The sequence below is a fragment of the Canis lupus genome, chromosome 23 (assembly GCF_048164855.1).
Source record: "Canis lupus baileyi chromosome 23, mCanLup2.hap1, whole genome shotgun sequence".
Lineage (NCBI taxonomy): Eukaryota > Metazoa > Chordata > Mammalia > Carnivora > Canidae > Canis > Canis lupus.
In genome coordinates, this window is record NC_132860.1 from 22,083,634 (window position 1) to 22,102,913 (window position 19,280).

Here is a 19,280-nt window from a genome sequence, read left to right on the forward strand (position 1 = left end):
AGTCACTGGTACATCTGAGGACCATCTTTTTACAATTGTCATTACGCATTAATAATGGAGGTCACAACTCCAAAAAACGGATGGCTAACTAGCTTAATCAGTATCATTAAGAAAATGTTTCTAGCACACATAAATGAAAAGTTCTTTAAAAACCACACAGCTTTCTGTTAGAAACACAAAGACTTCCATGCTTCTGAAGTCTACCATAAAGAGGAAAGTTGACCAAAACTACAGTTGTTTAAAAATATGTTCAATTAATTGTGAAAATATAAGTGCAAAATAGGTGCAATTTCATCCTTTAGGAGGTTTAACAGACATAAATGGAATTCACTTCCCATTTATTCTACCCAAATAGTTAATTTTGAAAATAACACGTGAAGTATTTGGTATAATGTAGTTCTGAACGTCATCCCTTCCAAATTTAATACAAAAGCCACATTTGGATGTTCACGGTGTCCCAAGTGTATCTAGGCACTGCGAAATGTTGTCATGTCTTTTGGTTCTCTGCTGGGGACACACCAGTCGTCAGCCTCATGGTTGGTATTGTAATGCTTCCAGGCAGCCTTGTTATACACTGGCAGTCTCTCTATTGATTCTGTTGACAGAGCCTTAATGTAGATGACTGCATCTGTCCCATAACCCTCTAGAGAATATAGTTTTAGGTTTCCTTGGAAGTATTGGGCATAAAGACGTGAGATGGGCAATCCATAACCAAAACCAGCCAGAGGCACTGCTCGAGACGTCTCAACACGAGGCCGGGGTGCCGTTGAGTACATGTAGTTGAAGAGTCTGTCAATTTTCCTCAAAGGAACACCACCTCCTCGGTCACTCATCTTCACAGTCAAATCCTCATTACCCAGTGTGATGTGGACTTGAATAGGAGGGTAAACACCTTTGTCAGCATGGTGTTCCATCGTTGCTCTCATCGCATTCCTGAAAAGTCCAAACACCATGTGATAGAGATGGGATGGTACATAAACCACTTGTATTGGCTGTCCTGGTGGTTTTGCATTTCATTCTTCAAGTTCTAGTTCAGGAGAGTTAATATAATACAAATCACACAGACGCCTAGCATTTTCATAGCCATCTTTAATGACTTCAACTACATCGCAGTTTGGATTCATGCTTCCAATGTGTTTTCGATGAGCTGGGCTTCCTTTGCCTTTTCCACCAAACAATAAAGAGTGCTGATTGAGTAACGTTCTAATTGAAATGCGACTCCTGTAGAAGCGATCCTAAAGGTACTGAACATTCTGGCTGGTGACAGGATCCACCCCGAAGCTCTCTTTGTATTCAATCACACCCTGCACCATCGTGGGAATAACATCGTTGTGTCGATTCCTGATCTGAATCACAGTATCTGTAAAGTCATAAATAGTTTTAGCCTCTTCGGCACTTTTGCCTTTAAATTCAAGAAGTTCCTGAAGACTCTGGATATACCAGCTTTGTACCAATTGAACTGATGGAGTCCTGAGAAGATAATCTGGGAGAAGACTTAGTGGCATAAAACAAAGAGACAATTGCCACTAATTTATATAGAAAATTTTGTGAGCATTTCCAGACCCTGAGATGATCTCTTGAGCTTTTCTGATATTTTAAGGTACATCTTGTTAATGGGTGCACAGGATACATGGAGACAAAACACAGATGCTCCTAGACACACTCCAAAGCCATGAAGGCTTGATGCTGAGATGCTGAGTGTGTTTCCTGAGGAAGGAGCAAGTGGGGCTGCTCTGGCTGCTCAGGTGTGCGCTGCCTCTATAACACCTCATTGCACAGCAAACACTGACCATTAGTTTTGGTTTTAGCCATTTTAGGTACAAGGGAAAATCTCCTTCATTTTTTTTTTCATTTAGTAAAAACAGTACTAATGTAGATCTTTTGTAAAAGTGAAGTGATATAACACAAACTCTCAAAAAGTGGAGGATACACGAATTTAGAATATATTAAGTCAATCGGAAAAGGACAAACAATATATGGTCTCATTCATTTGGGGAATACAAAAATCAGTGAAAGGGAATAAAGGGAAAGGAGAGAAAATGAGTGAAAATATCAATGAGGGTGACAAAATATGAGAGACACCTAACTCTGGGAAATGAACAAGGGGTAGTGGAAAGGGAGGTGGGCGGGGGGGTTGGGGTGACTGGGTGATGGGCACTAAGGGGGGCACCTGGAGGGATGAGCACTGGGTGTTATGCTATATGTTAGCAAATTGAACTCCAATTTAAAAATTAAAAAAAAAAAGAATATATTTGAGCCAGAGGGAAAATCCTCAATAATTATTTCCAAATTTCAACAACCTTTCTCTGATGGAACATAGGAACTGTCTGGTGTCCATTGCAGTATAAATCTAGAACCATATTGAACTTCCCGGAGTTCCTCAATTCTAGCTTCAAAACTTAGACATGCACCTACTATATGACTCAGCAATTCTACTCCTGGGATATTTGCATAAGAAATTTGAAAATATATGTCTATACAAAGACTTGCCTATGAATGTCAGGAACAGGTTTACTCATAATAGCCCCCAAAAGGAAACAAAAAAAAAATATCCAATAATGCAAGTGAGTGAATAAATGAATTATAAATCCATAAAATGATATAAAAGAAGCAAATTAAAAAGAATAAGTCGCCAACACTCACAAAGCTGGAAGCATCACACTCTCTAATTTCAAATTATGTCACAAAACATAGTACTCAAAACAGTATGGGATTGGCATAAAAACAGACTAGACCAATTGGACATAATCAAGAGCCCTAGACCTCCATCTTACAATATTCACAAAAAATGGACTCAAAATGGTTAAAGTCTTCAATGCAAGATGTGAAACCATAACACTTCTAGAAGAAAATGTAGGGGACCATCTCCTTGGCTTAAGTCTTGGCAACGATTTTTTGGATATGACACAAAAAGCAAAAATCAAGTGATATTGTATTAAACTAAAAAAATTCTGCACAGCAAAACAAGCAATCAACAAAATGAAAAGGCAACCTGAAGGCTGGAAGAAGGTATTTACAAACCATATATCTGGTAAGGGATTAACATCCAAAATATATAAGCAATTTATATAGCTCAGGAAAAAAAGCAAAACCCTCATGATTTTATTTAAAATGTTCAGAGGACTTAAATAGATGTTTTTCAAAGAAGACATACAAATCGACAACAAGAACATAAAAAAAAATACTTAACATCACTAATCCTCAAGGAAATGTGAATTGAAACCACAAGGAGATCATCCTAAATCTGTTAGCATGGCTATTATCAAAAAACAGTGGATAACAAATTTTGGAGAGGATGTGGAGAAAGGGAAATTCTGGTGCACTGTTGGTGGGAATGCAAATTGGTGCAGCCACTGTGGAAAACAGCATAGAGTTCCCTCAAAAAATTACAAATAGAAATACCATATGATCCAGCAATCTCACTTCTAGGTTTATATCTGAAGATATAAAATCATTATCTCAAAGAAATATCTGCACTCTCATGTTCATTGTAGCATTATCACAACAGGCCAGGACATGGAAACAACTAAAGTGTCCAGAGATGAATGAGTGGGTAAAGAAAATGTAGCATATGTATTTGACAGAATATCATTCATATGAAAGAGGGAAATCTTGCCATTTATGATAAGATTATGGCGTTATGCTGAGTGAAGTAGGTCAGGCAGAGAAACACATATTTTATGATCTCACTTATGTGTGGAATCTATGAACATCAAACTCATTGAAACAGTAGAATGGTGGATGCCAGTGGGGAAAGTTAGGGAAATTTGGGAGATGTTGATCAAAGGGTACAAACTTAAACAGTTGTAAAACGAAGTTTTAGAGAATCTAATGTACAGGATGATGACTATAGTTAACAATATTGTATCGTATGCTTGAAAGTTGCTATGAGAGTAGAGCTCTAATGTTCTCACCACAATAACAACAATAGAATGGTAACTATATGAGGCTAATCATGTTAAACAATAGTATTGTGGCAAATATTTTGTATCAAATAATCACATTGTACACCTTAATCTTACACAAACTTACACAATATGTCAATTATATCTCAATAGAGCTGGAAAAAAAACATACCTATAAAAATCTATAGCAGATATTCATGATGGTGAGTTATTTGATATTAATCCAGAATTTTCTTCTCAGCAATGAATTACACTCTCCTGAACATCCCAAATGTTTGTATCAAGGTATATGTGTGTGGAGGGTATGGGGGTACACCTGAAAGTCCAAGTGAATTTATCAACCAGCAAGCACAGGCACATTATTATAAATTATTGTATGTTACTATAAGTAGTTAGCCAAATAAGATTTATTCCAAACAAGTGACCTCTTTTTATTTTATAATAACTTTTATTGTTGTACTGCTGTGCTTTTGAGTTATAGTATAAATTCATGTTTTCACATGATTGTTTAGAACCAGGTTTCTCTAGCCCTAGTAGGCTTTAGTACTAGAAGAAACAAAGATGTCCTTGATCACTCCTCCTGTTAAATATTGCACAAGAGGAGTGTTGTAGCTAGTGTCATAAGGAAAGAAAAAAATACCAAAAAAATACAAGAAAGGGGGAATAAAATGTTCATCATTCACAAAGAGATGCTATATATCTAGATAATTCAAAATAATCTATATAAAATGTTAACATTAAAAAGTAAACTTATCAAGAACACTAAATACAAGATCACATATAAAGCTCAATTTTTGTATACCAAGATTATTTAATTTTTCCCTCAAAATATTTTTTCCATACCAATTTTGTGCATGACATTGTTCTAAATTTTGAAAAAGGTAGAAGACAGGGTCTTTCTCCCAAAAAGATTTCATTCTGAAAGTCTAAATTATTTCAGATATACATATGCTTTGTTGTACCTATAAAAATATTCCCTCAAAAGCCTTAATCTATAATTTGGGAGAAAATAATCCCTAAGACAATTCCCAATGGCTGAGCCAGGGTCCTTAGGACCCAGATATATCTGATTCCTAAGTCTTTTTTTTTCTTATGAACACACACAAGAAATCATTCTCCTCTGAGACTATAGTAGAAAGAGATAGTAGCAATTGAGTTTTCCCAGCTCCCAACTTTAGACTATATCACACACCTAACACACACATACATGCACTTGCATGCACACACACACACACACACACACAGAGACACGCAGAATAGAAAACTTCCCTCCTCCTACCTCCTCATGGTCTCAATATAGGTCTCAGATCCTTCCTGCAGGACCAAAAACATCACATAGACATGAATATGACTTAATCTGTGGATATGTCTTCAGTTCCTTGAAGAACTCCAGTAGCTTTCAGGGTGAGCAGATTTCTGAATTTGGGGTGCATTCTTGTTAAGGGAATGGGTGCAAATTATGAAAGCTGAGCTGAGATGAGGCATAACATAGTTGTCAGGTAGGGTTATTCCCCTAACTTTTGAAAAGACACAGTGTACCCTACCATACAGCTGCTTTTACATACTGGCTTATCTGGTCCATTTTCACTTTTGATTAAAACATTAGTGTTTCAGCTATTTAGATATAATCCTTGTGAGGAGTATTCTAAAGAGAGGTAATCAGTCCCACTGGTTATGGAAGTTAAAACGAGTATTTCCAAGATGCAGTGGAAGGAAACAGAAGAGTGATACAGCCTTATTCCATAGTTTTCTGTTTCTGGTCCACTTTTCCTTTCAGGAAATTGGTTTCATCTCATCTCATAGTTATGATATTTGAATTATCTCTCAACTCTAAGCGCTTCTAGATTTCATGTACTCAGCCTTGATCTTTTAAAAAATAAAGATATAAAATTTTATAAAAGACATGAGGAGAGCAGAGCCAAATACCTACAGTCTTAGACTTCCAACAGAGACACCTCTGAAGTGGCAGGGAGGTCACCTCTCATATGTTTAGGAGACACTATAAATTTTGGAGTTTTTTTTTTTTTCAGAGACTATTTTCCCTTCAACACCCCTTGATAGGACTACCCTCTTATTTCACTACTCGTACATTTTTTTTCCAAATTAGCATATTCCAGCCCCACATAGCCCACTTCATCAGACTTTTCCATCCTATTTGCATCCACCACATGCTCATAACTTTGTTCTTATCTCCTCACAATATACTATCACACCAAATATTATCCTCCTTACTATTTTTAAATGTTTTTGTCAGTTCTTATTCTTCCACAGCTTCCTTTTTTATGGGCTTTAAAAATGTATTGAATATATCCCTTATACTAGAAAAAGTATAAGTTTTGAAAATTATATAGGCTGAGAAATATTCAATTCTATGGCTCCCTAAAACTGTAATACAGAGAGAAAATAAAGTTTTATGTGCTTAAAGTAAATGTCCGTTGTTTTAAAGTGATGAGTATCTCTATTCACATTGGATTAGACTCTAACCTTAGAACAACATTAATGTCTCATAAGTTACTGCATTCTCAGTGATTCTTCACCCACTATTTACAGTGGTAGTGATCCAAAATCAATAATAGGTGACTATTTAATGATATTAATAAGATAATTATTGTTTTACCTTTAAGATCATTCTATGATTTGTAGTTTTCTGAATTTAAGTTTCCTTTAAACCAAAAGGGGAGAAATTTATGCTAAAATTAATGCCTTGAAATCATTGTCATGGTGTCCACTAATAAAACTGATTATTTTAGAAAGGTGAGCCTACAAGAAGCATTGAAAATTGTTAACATTTCAGAATGGAATAGGTATCTCTGACTAAAATGATGAGCCCTTAGCACATGGCAAATATTTAATCAATTCTTGATCATCCAATTGGTCAGTTTGTAACCAGCTTCAGCTGGGAGAATGGACAGCAAATTGTGATAACAAAACCATGATAACCAAACACCCTAGATACATCCAGATCCAGCACATCCACTAAATTCAGTCAGTTTATCTTGTCAATATCTAATGCTTAAGACATGGACTCAATCAGTGGGTCACATAGTCAACATAAAAGTCAACATAAAAGACCATATCTAGTGATTAATCTACAAGAAAAACAAATTTGCCATTATTAGGAACAAAATCCTGCTGGTCAGTTACTCTTTGAACCATTTTCTTTTCCTGCTTACAGAGCAATTTTGTAACTGATGTACCATGAAATTCCAACAGATGTTATGTCATTCCTAAATGGTACCTACCTAACTCCAGCTTCATTCATCTTAAATGGCATCCCTGGGCTGGAAGAAGTACATTTGTGGATCTCCTTGCCCTTGTGCACCATGTACAGCATTGCCATCACAGGGAACTTTGGCCTCATGTACCTCATTTACTCTGAAGAGACCTTGCACAGACCTATGTACATCTTCCTAGCTCTTCTTTCCTTCACAGATGTGCTCATGTGCACCAGCACTCTTCCCAACACACTCTGCATATTGTGGTTCAACCTCAAGGAGATTGATTTTAAGGCCTGCTTGGCCCAAATGTTCTTTGTGCACACTTTTACAGGGATGGAGTCTGGGGTGCTCATGCTCATGGCTCTGGACCGCTATGTGGCCATCTGCTACCCCCTGCGCTATGCTACTATCCTCACTAATTCAGTCATTGCCAAGGCTGGACTCCTCACTTTTCTTAGAGGTGTAATGCTTGTTATCCCTTTCACTTACCTTACCAAGCGCCTGCCATACTGCAGGGGCAATGTCATACCGCACACCTACTGTGACCACATGTCTGTGGCCAAGGTATCCTGTGGCAATGTTAGGATCAATGCCATCTATGGTTTAATGGTTGCCCTTCTGATTGGGGGCTTTGATATCTTATGCATCACAATTTCCTACACAATGATCCTTCGAGCAGTTGTGAGTCTCTCATCAGCAGATGCTCAGCAGAAGGCCTTCAGCACATGTACTGCCCACATCTGTGCCATTGTCATCACCTATGTCCCAGCCTTCTTCACCTTCTTTACCCACCGGTTTGGGGGACACACCATTCCTCCACACATACACATTATTATGGCTAATCTCTATCTGCTCATGCCTCCCACAATGAACCCTATTGTGTATGGGGTGAAAACCAAGCAGATACGAGAAAGTGTCATTAGATTCTTGCTTAAGGGAAAGGGCAATTCTCATAGCATTTAAGTAGAATCTTTTGAGAAGTTTGATTCTCTTAGCCAGGCTGAAATCACCAAGTCTATAAGGAATTCTCCAAATGAAAACAGATATCTGGCCACAGGAAATACTTCCATGGAACTTTAGTTCTTTTACTTCCTTTAAAGGGTACCACTATGCCCATTAGGCAGACTTTCTCTCCTGAAATTCTGTGTTCTTAAAAGACTCTTACTCATTGGGGACAATTGTTGGACCACTAGGACTGGAGTTCTGAACTTTTTAAAAAAATTAAATCCCTGGCAAAACAGGAGCTGTGTTCATCAATGTCTGTGCTAATTTATTTATCTCAACATTCTTCTGCCAAAACCATTTGGCGTTCATTCTTCTTTCCCAAGTTCTTTTCTCCTACTTTCTTTCACAAGTTTATCAACTGTATATCTAGCAGTGTATACATATGTCCACCAGAAAACTTCTAAAAGATGTAAGTTGCAGCATATTCATAATATCCAGAATGTATTTCCATCAACATCCAAACTGAATAAATAAGTAATAGTAACCTATTCAAATAAAATGTTGACTGAAAAAGACCAAGTAATATGCATCGTGTGATTTCATTTAGATAAAGTTCACAAGGTCGCAAAACTAATTTTGGTGTTAGAAATGAAGCTGACGTTTAACTTTGAGAATGAAAGCCTGAGGAATGATTGAATAGAGTATGAGGAGTGTTTCTGAAGTGTGCCACCAATGATTTATTTCTTGACCTGAACAGTAATTACAAAGTGTGTCCACCTGATGATATTTCATGAAGCTATACTTTTATGATGTGTGCCCTTTTGGGCATGCATATTATAGTTCAACAAAATATTTATTTAAAATATGTCTTGAGGGGATCCCTGGGTGGCTCAGTGGTTTAGCACCTGCCTTCGGCCCAGGGCATGATTCTGGGGTCCCAGGATCGAGTCCCACGTTGGGCTCCCTGCGAGGAGCCTGCTTCTCCCTCTGCCTGTGTCTCTGCCTCTCTCTGTGTCTCTCTTATGAATAAATAAATAAAATATTTATAAAAACTAAAATGTATCTTGAGAAGATTTCCTGATCTCTCTAAACTTGAAGCATTTTCTTCCTCAACTATTGTGCCGTCTATCCATAGCTTATGAAGTATATCTACTTTATTTTCTTTCCAGAGTATATGAAATTTAGTATAAATAACATGTATATTTGTACAAATTGTGATCAAACAACACAGAAAAGATAATCATAAAAAACTCAAAAACCTCCATCTTGAAAATATCTTCTAGTTTCTTTCCAGAGATAGCCTCTTTTTTTTATTTTATTTTATTTTATTTTATTTTATTTTATTTTATTTTATTTTATTTATTTTATTTATTTTATTTTATTTATTTTATTATTTTATTTATTTTATATTTTATTATTTTATTTTATTTTTTAATAATAAATTTATTTGTTAGTGTTGTTCAACTTGCCAACATACAGAATAACACCCAGTGCTCATCCCATCAAGTGCCCCCCTCAGTACCCATCACCCATTCACCCCCACCTCCCGCCCTCCTCCCCTTCCACCACCCCTAGTTCGTTTCCCAGAGTTAGTCTTTATGTTCTGTCTCCCTTTCTGATATTTCCTATCCATTTCTTCTCCCTTCCCTTCTATTCCCTTTCACTATTATTTATATTCCCCAAATGAATGAGACCATATAATGTTTGTCCTTCGATTGACTTCACTCAGCATAATAGCCTCTTAAAAATATTGTGTGTGTATGTGTATGGCTTTTTTTATTTTTGATGATTTCTTCTTTTCCTGAAAGTTATAGTTGAACTTTAATTTGACTACAAACTACCCTGTTATAGACAATAAGGACTGTAACTCAATTACAGTATCTGTCAATGTGTGTGATTTATATACATTGCTGTGTGTGTGTGATTTATGTATGTGTGTGTGCATATGGTGTGTAAATGTATATACATAAATGTGTACGTATTTATATATATTCAAATGTATGTGTCTAGTTTCTTTCCCTACTACTTCCAACCTCAGTGTTAATCAGATATATTTTTAATTTCCTGTTCTTAAGATCATTACCACTAACGACACAAATATTGATATGAATATTGAGTATGAATATGTACTACTTTACAACCAGATCAGGATTACATTCGCTTCTACATCTGTCCAATGTCACCAATCTTATCTTTACAGAAGACTATTTCCAGCATCAATATTTTTCAGAGATGTCTGATAATGTATTTCACCCATAAAACAATTAAAGGATTTGGGAAAGGGGATAAGCAGACAATTAGAAAATGCCTTTTTTAATAGAAAAGAATGAACAATGGCAAAAATATGTAAAGGAAAGAAAATAGAGCTGCAAAGTCTCACAGAAAGAGAAAAAAATACAAGGCAATATCAAATATGAAAGAAAAACAAGAAATATAGAAGTTCTGTCCAGGACGGTAAAAGTCTGACTTCCAAGATTTACATTAAAAGTGGTAACTGTTCAGGCAAAGGCAGAATTTTTCCAAACAACTATAAAATAATATTTTCTATAACAAAATTAAAAATGTGTGCTTAAAAAATATCAAGAAATACCAAAATAGCTAGAATATTGTTTGTAAAAGACTTACACCTGGACATTTACTGTGAAATTAAAGAACATAATTTTAAAACCCTTAAAAATTTCAAGTGGACAACAAACATTAAAATATTTTAAAGATCAATTCATATGTACAGAATTGAAAAGGATTTCTGCCAACAAATATTGATGTTGGAAGATCATAAAAAATAATTACTAGACTACAATTCTGTTCTCAATTTATAATTATGTGAATGGTGAAGTTATTTTAGATATGCAAAAAAATGAAGAAATGAGATCTGCATAACTGTTCTTACAAAGTTATTTGAGTATGTACTCCAGTAAAATACCAAAATAAACCAATATATAATGATACATGGAATTCCTGAGTTAATGGTTTCAGTCTAAGAAAAGGAAAAAAAAAAAAGTATTCCTGCCACTCTAAAGGAAGATTGAAGATGAGAATAATTGCTCATAGACCAACTTTTGATGATTATTCTTGTGTTCAGTAATTTATTTTTATTACATTACTGGAAACTTAACCATTATTACCACAACCTATCTCGAGGGCAGTTTAAGTAGATCAGTTCTAAAGATCATTGTAGTTCCTTTTGAGATTTCTTATACATTCCCCCTCTCTCTCTCTATCTCTCTCTCTCCTGGACAAGACTAAGTATCATTTATTTAGACACAACTAGGATTTTATTTATTCTGGATGCTTTACATGAGTTATCTCTAATTTTGAATGAATTCTGCAGATTATCATTATTCATTTAATTTTTTAAAGGAGATTGAGAGTTGGATGGGTTCATTAATTTGCCCTAGGCTACAAAGATTTTCAGGTAGAGATCTGGGATTTGAACCCAGAAAATCCATGTTGTTTCTTTTTTCAAATGTTATTTTATTGAGGTAAAAACACTTCACTTTTAATTTATACTCTTAAAACATTTTAAGTGTACAATACATTTTGTTGACTATATGTACAATGTTGTATTGCAGATATCCAGAGCATATTCATCTTGCTTAACTGAAACTTTATGATTTTTATTTAGTAATTTTCTCGTCTCTCTGTTCCTGGAAACAACCATTCCACTCTTTATTCTTATGATTTTTACTATATCAGATACCTCATATAAATGGAATCATGCAGTATTTGTTGTTCTGTGATTGTTTTCACTCAGCATAATGTCTTCACATTCATCCGTGTTACTGTAAAAAATTGTTATCTATAACACTATGTTGTGTATATTGCAAAATGTTCTTCTTTATACACACACACACACACACACACACCACATTTTCTTTATCTGTTCAATGGACATTTAGGTTGTTTCCACATTTTGGTTATAATGAATAATGATATAGTGAACTTGGGAATGCTGGTATCTCTTTGACATCGTTATTTCAGTTCTTTTGGATAAACATCAGAAGCAGGATTGCTGAAATATATGGTGGCTCCATTTAAAAATTTTTGAGAAACATCTATATTTTTCCATAATTGCTGAAATATTTTGCATTCCTAGCAACAGCACACAAATATTTTAATACCTTTACATTTTTGCCAGCAACATTTTCCTCTTGTTTCTTCAATTAACAGCTATTCTGAGAGATATCAGATGACATCTCATTGTGGTTTTGATTTGTATTTCCCTGATGATCTGATGATTAATGATATGGGGCATCTTTTCATATACCTTTTAGCCATTTGTATGTCTTCTTTGAAGAAATGTCTGTTAAAGACCTTTGCCCATTTTCTCATTTTTGGTTCAAATTGAGTTGAGTAGGAGTTCCTTGCATATTTTGAATATTAGCCTACAGATTGCAAGTATCTTCTCCTATCCTGTAGATTGCTTTTTCACTCTGTTGATTGCATCCTTTCATTCATTAACATCTTTCCATCTTATCTCTTCCAAGGATGAAATCTTATTTCTTTCAAAGGTTGAAATCTTTCATCCATTACTAATCACTCCTCTTTCTTGCTTTTCTTAAATATATTTTGCTATTAGTATCTCCTTGCAATATGATAGGTGGAATGTCAGAAGGAAGACAACACTCTCTTTTGTTTTAACACATAATCACATAGTTTTTAAAATATTTTTTTATTTATTTGTGACAGAAACAGAGAGAGAGAGACAGAAAGAGAGAGACAGAGAGACAGAGAGACAGAGGGAGAAGCAGACTCCTCACAAGGAGCCCTATGCAGGACTCCATCCCAGATCCCAGAATCACACCCTGAGCTGAAGACAGATGCTCAACTGCTGAGCCACCCAGGCGTCCCAATAATCACATCTTTATTACATTTTCTTGAGAAAGACTGTCTTATATAAATTTTATAAGTTATTAGAATATATTCACTTAAGTTAATGTGTAAGTCACTGAGAATTAATTTGTTCTTTTTTAAAAAAATATTTTTGAGATGTAATTGATATATAAAATTGTACAAGTTTAAGGTGTTACAACGTGTTGATTTTATACCTTTATATGTTGTAATATGATTATCACTACAGTGTTCACTAACACTTCTGTCACCTCACGTAATTATCATTACTTTATGTGGTAATACTTAAGATCCATTCTCTCAGTAAGTTTGAAGTTTAGAGTACAGTACTGTTATCTATAATCACTATGCTGTGTATTAGATCTCCAGGATTTATTAATTAGTCAAACAACATATACCAAATTTTGCACTCCCCTACCCTCTGGTAAGCATCATTCTACTCTGCTTTTATGAGTTTGACTATTTTAGATTCCACATATAAATAAAATCATACAGTATTTGTCTTTCTTTGATTTGTCTTACTTAGCATAATGCCCTCAAGGCCCATTCATGTTGTCACAAATGGCAAGATTTCTTTTTTTTTTTTCTTATGGCTGAATGATATTCCATTATGTATATATAAATACACCATTCAGTGTTGAAATAGCCTGTGAATTAGGATCCTGATATTTTTAAAGGTTTATTTGTTCATGAGCGACACAGACAGGCAGAGACATGGGTAGAGGGAGAAGCAGGCTCCCTATGGGGAACCACATGTGGGACTTGATCCCAGGACCCCGGGATCATGACCTGAGCCAAAGGCAGACACTTAACCACTGAGCAACCAGGAATCCTAGGATCCTGATTTTTAAAAATTACATACACAAGGAAATAAAGAAACACTAGATCATAGTAGCGTGTATTTCTTAGTGTCAGAAGTATATGTTATTTATAAAGATTTTAATTGTTACATTTTTCTCATTTTAAATTAAGGAGTGTAGTATTTTAGAAATTTGAGTAACAAAGCACTAAACACTTATTTTATTATTTTATTTTTACTCATTAGGAAATTTTATTATTATTTTTTAAAGTATGTCTTGAAGCCAGCTTTCAATTAGCTTCATTCTTTTTTTTATTGGAGTTCAATTTGCCAACATATAGAATAACACCCAGTGCTCATCCTGCCAAGTGCCCTCCTCAGTGCCCATCACCCAGTCACCCCAACCCCCCGCACACCTCCCTTTCCACTACCCCTTGTTCATTTTCCAGAGTTAGGTGTCTCTCATGTTTTGTCACCATCACTGGTATTTTCACTTATTTCCTCTCCTTTCTGCTTTATTCCCTTTCACTATTTTTTATATTCTCCAAATGAATGACACCATATGTTTGTCCTTCTCCGATTGACTTATTTCACTCAGCATGATACCCTCCAGTTCCATCCACTTCGAAGCAAATGGTGGATATTTGTCGTTTCTAATGGTTGAGTAATATTCCATTGTATACATAGACCACATTTTCTTTATCCATTCATCTTTGATGGGAACTGAGGCTCCTTCCACAGCTATTGTGGACATTGCTGCTATAAACATCGGGGTGCAGGTGTTCTGGCATTTCACTGCATCTGTATCTTTGGGGAAATCCCCAGCAGTGCAATTGCTGGGTCGTAGGGCAGATCTATTTTTAGCTTCTTGAGGAACCTCCACACAGTTTTCCAGAGTGGCTAAACTAGGTTGCATTCCCACCAACAGTGCAAGAGGGTTCCCTTTTCTCCACATCTCTCCAACATTTGTTGTTTCCTGTCTTGTTAATTTTTACCATTCTCACTGGTGTGAGGTGGTATCTCATTGTGTTTTAATTTGTATTACCCTGATGGAAAGTGAGGCAGAACATTTTCTCATGTGCTTGCTGGCCACGTGAATGTCTTCTTTGGTGAAATTTCTGTTTATATATTCTGCCCATTTCATGATTGGATTTTGAGAATCCCTACTCTTCTGCCATCTCGCCACCTCCCAGCAGGTAAGTATATTTAAATAGGTAAATATAGACAACCATTTGGTATAGACAACCATTTGATATTGTTGCTGTTTTTTCTAAAGGCAAGTGAGTAAATATTTGAGTTTCTGTGCACGTTGACTGTTTATGCACAAGGTAAACCTAAAAGAACCAGAGCACAGGCACAGAAAGGTCTTACTCTCATTGCCAAAGCATTCATTGCCTGATGTATGTTGGGTGCTTAATGGAAAATTTAAAAATGTAACATACAGAATTGCTTAAATTATATATTCCATAGTTTGAAATATTCATGCTTAAAATATTGTGATAATACCATATATCACCAAAAAATTGAATTTGATATTTCAAGGAAAACATTTGAATACAATAACAACAGCAAAAAAGTTGAAACAGTCTCAAAGAATCTAGAACTTTCTTTTCTGGATCTAGATTTTTCGATATTCTTTTCCAGAGGATTATGGAGAGGATTCTTCAGGTTCTGGATAGGATTTTATTTTGTATTCCAGACCCTGAATTCCTAAAAGCAACAACAACAACAACAACAACAACAACAAAACACTTCTCATTGGCCATTTCTAGGGAAGCATAGAATGGAAGGAAGAAGAAAGTGAAAAAGTCAGGCTTCTTGGCCCTCCTACATCCTAGGCAGTATTTGATTCATCCAGATTTTTCTAGGGGTTTGCTGGGATCAAGTGATGATACCAAGCAGGCCATTTTCTCTTTTAAACAGCCAGAAGCAACAATGGGTGCTACATACACTTTGTGTCAAATGGCTGCCCAGTGTGGGATGAGGGAACACAGAGGCAGCAGTGATAGTGTTAATCACTGTACTGTCCATCAGATTCTGGAGTCTTAGGCACCGGGACCAGTTAATGAAGTCTATATCATCAAGGAGAGAAAAGAAATTATGACTGATGTGTGGTTGTTTGGTACAGTATATATGGTGTAGTATGCTTTTGGTAGTAGAGTGTGTTGCTTTGTTTCTTCAAAAGGCTCACAGAAGATTGAATGAAGACCTTGAGGTGGCTTTCTCTTCCTGTACCATTGTAATTATTGTACTTCCAATCCTTTTCTATATTCTGTCTGCTTATTAATCCCCCAGAATCATAGGCAGAATAAAGAGGTAGGGGAGTTCCAAACTAAGTCTGAATGGTACTTATAATCAAATTACCTCCCTCTTTGAAAGATAAAGTATGAATCAACCCACACAACCCTGTTCTTTATCTTAAAGATAGCTGGAGTACTGGGCAGGGAAAAATGATAAGAAGCAAGAGCTGTAGACATCTCAAGTTAGAAACATGAAACCTCATATTCTTCAAGAGAAACAAACAAATAAACACAAAAACAAATAAGTGAGAAAAAAAACTCACTGATGTACTGCTTGTTATCCTTATAAAGGATTTGGCTTTAATGGAACAGATGAAAAGTGTGAGGTAGAGAAACTTGGTTTTCACTCTGAATTAATCACTAATACCTTTGGAAGCAAATATACATCCAGGACCTGTTGGAATTTAGTGACAGTAGCTTACCCTGGACTCCAGGATGCACAGGCTTCTTTAAAGGAAGAAACAGGGATCCCTGCGTGGCACAGCGGTTTGGCGCCTGCCTTTGGCCCAGGGCGCGATCCTGGAGACCCAGGATCGAATCCCACATCGGGCTCCCGGTGCATGGAGCCTGCCTCTCTCTCTGCCTGTGTCTCTGCCTCTCTCTCTCTCTCTCTCTGTGACTATCATAAATAAATACAAAATAAAAAAAAAGGAAGAAACAAACCAGATGAATATAGTGCAGGGAGAAAAAGAGAGGCAAACCAGAAAACAGGCTCCTAACTATAGAAAATCAACTGAGGGTTGCTGGAAGGGAGGTGGGTGGGGGTTGGGTTAAAAGGGTGATAGTTATCAAGGAAGGTCTTTGTGATGAGCACTGGTTATTGTATATAAATGATGAATCACTTAATTTTAAACCTGATAGTAATATTACACTGTATGCTAACCAGAATTTAAATAAAAACTTGAAAAAGACAAAATCAATCAATCAAGGAAAGAAGGAACATTCTCATGCAATATTCAAAGACTTATCAAGATAAGTACAGGACAGAAATTTGCAAATAAGGAAAAGAAATTGAGCAAAGTCAACATAAATTTGAAGTATATGTAGGATTTGGGGATTGAGATGTGGTCTATCAAAGTCTAAGCATGAAAAACTAGGATACAAGGACCATATAATTTATTGTCCAAAGCAGGACCACTTTTGCTTTGGGTGCTTAAGGATTGTAAAGAAATAAAATGGAAAGACAGAATAAAACCTAAACTTTATCTTATTAAATGTCATACCAAGAAATTTGAGCCCCACCATCAAACTGATGGGAAAACATTGAAGATTGTTTAGCCATGGATTAAAATGTCTTCAAAATTAGCTATAGGACAAATATGAATTGAAAAATACAAGAGGCAAAACAAGAAATAGGTGGATATTCTAGGTGGTCTTTCAAAGACAGTAAGAGTGGTGTTAGGAAGGGCCAGTATTAGAAATATTTCTGGATTAAAAAAATAGAACTCTTGTCTTGTCTGAGAATAGAAGACAAGTAATAGGTAATAGACTTGCTGAAGTGACCTGGATAGAGTAATAATTAAAGCACTTTGAGCTATGAACCCTGAGGGCTTCAAGACCATCTTGGAGAACCTAGGAAGTCACAAAAATTTTCACAGTATTCCAGAGTGGCTGCACCAGTTCACATTCCCACCAACAGTGTATGAGGGTTCCCTTTTCTCTGCATCCTCTCCAACATTTGTTGTTTCCTGCCTTGTTAATTTTCCCCATTCTCACTGGTGTGAGGTGGTATCTCATTGTGGTTTTGATTTGTATTTCCCTGATGGCAAGTGATGCAGAGCATTTTCTCATGTGCATGTTGGCCATGTCTATGTCTTCCTCTGTGAGATTTCTGTTCATGTCTTTTGCCCATTTCATGATTGGATTGTTTGTTTCTTTGGTGTTGAGTTTAATAAGTTCTTTATAGATCTTGGAAAGTAGCCCTTTATCTGATATGTCATTTGCAAATATCTTCTCCCATTCTGTAGGTTGTCTTTGAGTTTTGTTGACTGTATCCTTTGCTGTGCAAAAGCTGCTTATCTTGATGAAGTCCCAATAGTTCATTTTTGCTTTTGTTTCTTTTGCCTTCGTGGATGTATCTTGCAAGAAGTTACTATGGCCAAGTTCAAAAAGGGTGTTACCTGTGTTCTTCTCTAGGATTTTGATGGAATCTTGTCTCACATTTAGATCTTTCATCCATTTTGAGTTTATCTTGGTGTATGGTGAAAGAGAGTGGTCTAGTTTCATTCTTCTGCATGTGGATGTCCAATTTTCCCAGCACCATTTATTGAAGAGACTGTCTTTCTTCCAATGGATAGTCTTTCCTCCTTTCTGTGTGGAGGTTCCTCAAACAGTTAAAAATATACCTGCCCTACGACCCAGCAATTGCACTGTTGGGGATTTACCCCAAAGATACAAATGCAATGAAACGCCGGGACACCTGCACCCCCATGTTTCTAGCAGCAATGGCCACGATAGCCAAACTGTGGAAGGAGCCTCGGTGTCCAACGAAAGATGAATGGATAAAGAAGATGTGATTTATGTATACAATGGAATATTACTCAGCTATTAGAAATGACAAATACCCACCATTTGCTTCAACGTGGATGGAACTGGAGGGTATTATGCTGAGTGAAGTAAGTCAGTCGGAGAAGGACAAACATTATATGTTCTCATTCATTTGGGGAATATAAATAATAGTGAAAGGGAATATAAGAGAAGGGAGAAGAAATGTGTGGGAAATATCAGAAAGGGAGACAGAACGTAAAGACTGCTAACTCTGGGAAATGAACTAGGGGTGGTAGAAGGGGAGGAGGGCGGGGGGTGGGAGTGAATGGGTGATGGGCACTGGGGGTTATTCTGTATGTTAGTAAATTTAACACCAATAAAAAATAAAAAAAAATTTTCACAGTAATATTAAACTATTATTTGGTTTTTCAGTTTCATCCTTTTACCTTTAGAATGAGTTTTCCAGAGTCCACATTGTAAAATAAACTATACCAACATTTGGAAGATCCGTATAACTCAGAGGTCATTATTTCTAAATAACAAATGATTGGTGTTATAAGATGATGAATGTGTAAAGATTGATTCCAATGCATGGGTAGACCAATTTTTTGCATTTATTTCACATTTTTTAGGATAGTTGACACACGAAGTTTATAATTGTACTATGCTCACCACAATCACAACTGCCATCTGTCACCATACAACACTATTACAATATCATGACTGTATTACTTATGCTGTTTGTTTGTTCTCTTTGTACTTATAGATCTGATTC

General features: G+C 36.0%; 1 protein-coding gene and 1 pseudogene across 1 annotated transcript; one reads left to right on the forward strand and one right to left on the reverse strand.

Annotated features, from left to right (window-relative positions):
• Window positions 1-321: 321 nt before the first annotated feature.
• LOC140615255 (pyruvate dehydrogenase (acetyl-transferring) kinase isozyme 1, mitochondrial pseudogene) lies at window positions 322-1,505 on the reverse strand (annotated as a pseudogene).
• Window positions 1,506-7,123: 5,618 nt separating this feature from the next.
• On the forward strand, window positions 7,124-8,086 carry LOC140615462 (olfactory receptor 52N1). Its single transcript, XM_072795324.1, has one exon. The coding sequence runs from the start codon at window positions 7,124-7,126 to the stop codon at window positions 8,084-8,086; it is 963 nt and encodes a 320-aa protein (XP_072651425.1).
• The last annotated feature ends 11,194 nt before the right edge of the window (window positions 8,087-19,280 follow it).

Coding starts and splice junctions, on each gene's coding strand:
- LOC140615462 (XM_072795324.1), top strand. CDS start 7,124: ATGTCATTCCTAAATGGTACCTACCTAACTCCAGCTTCATTCATCTTA.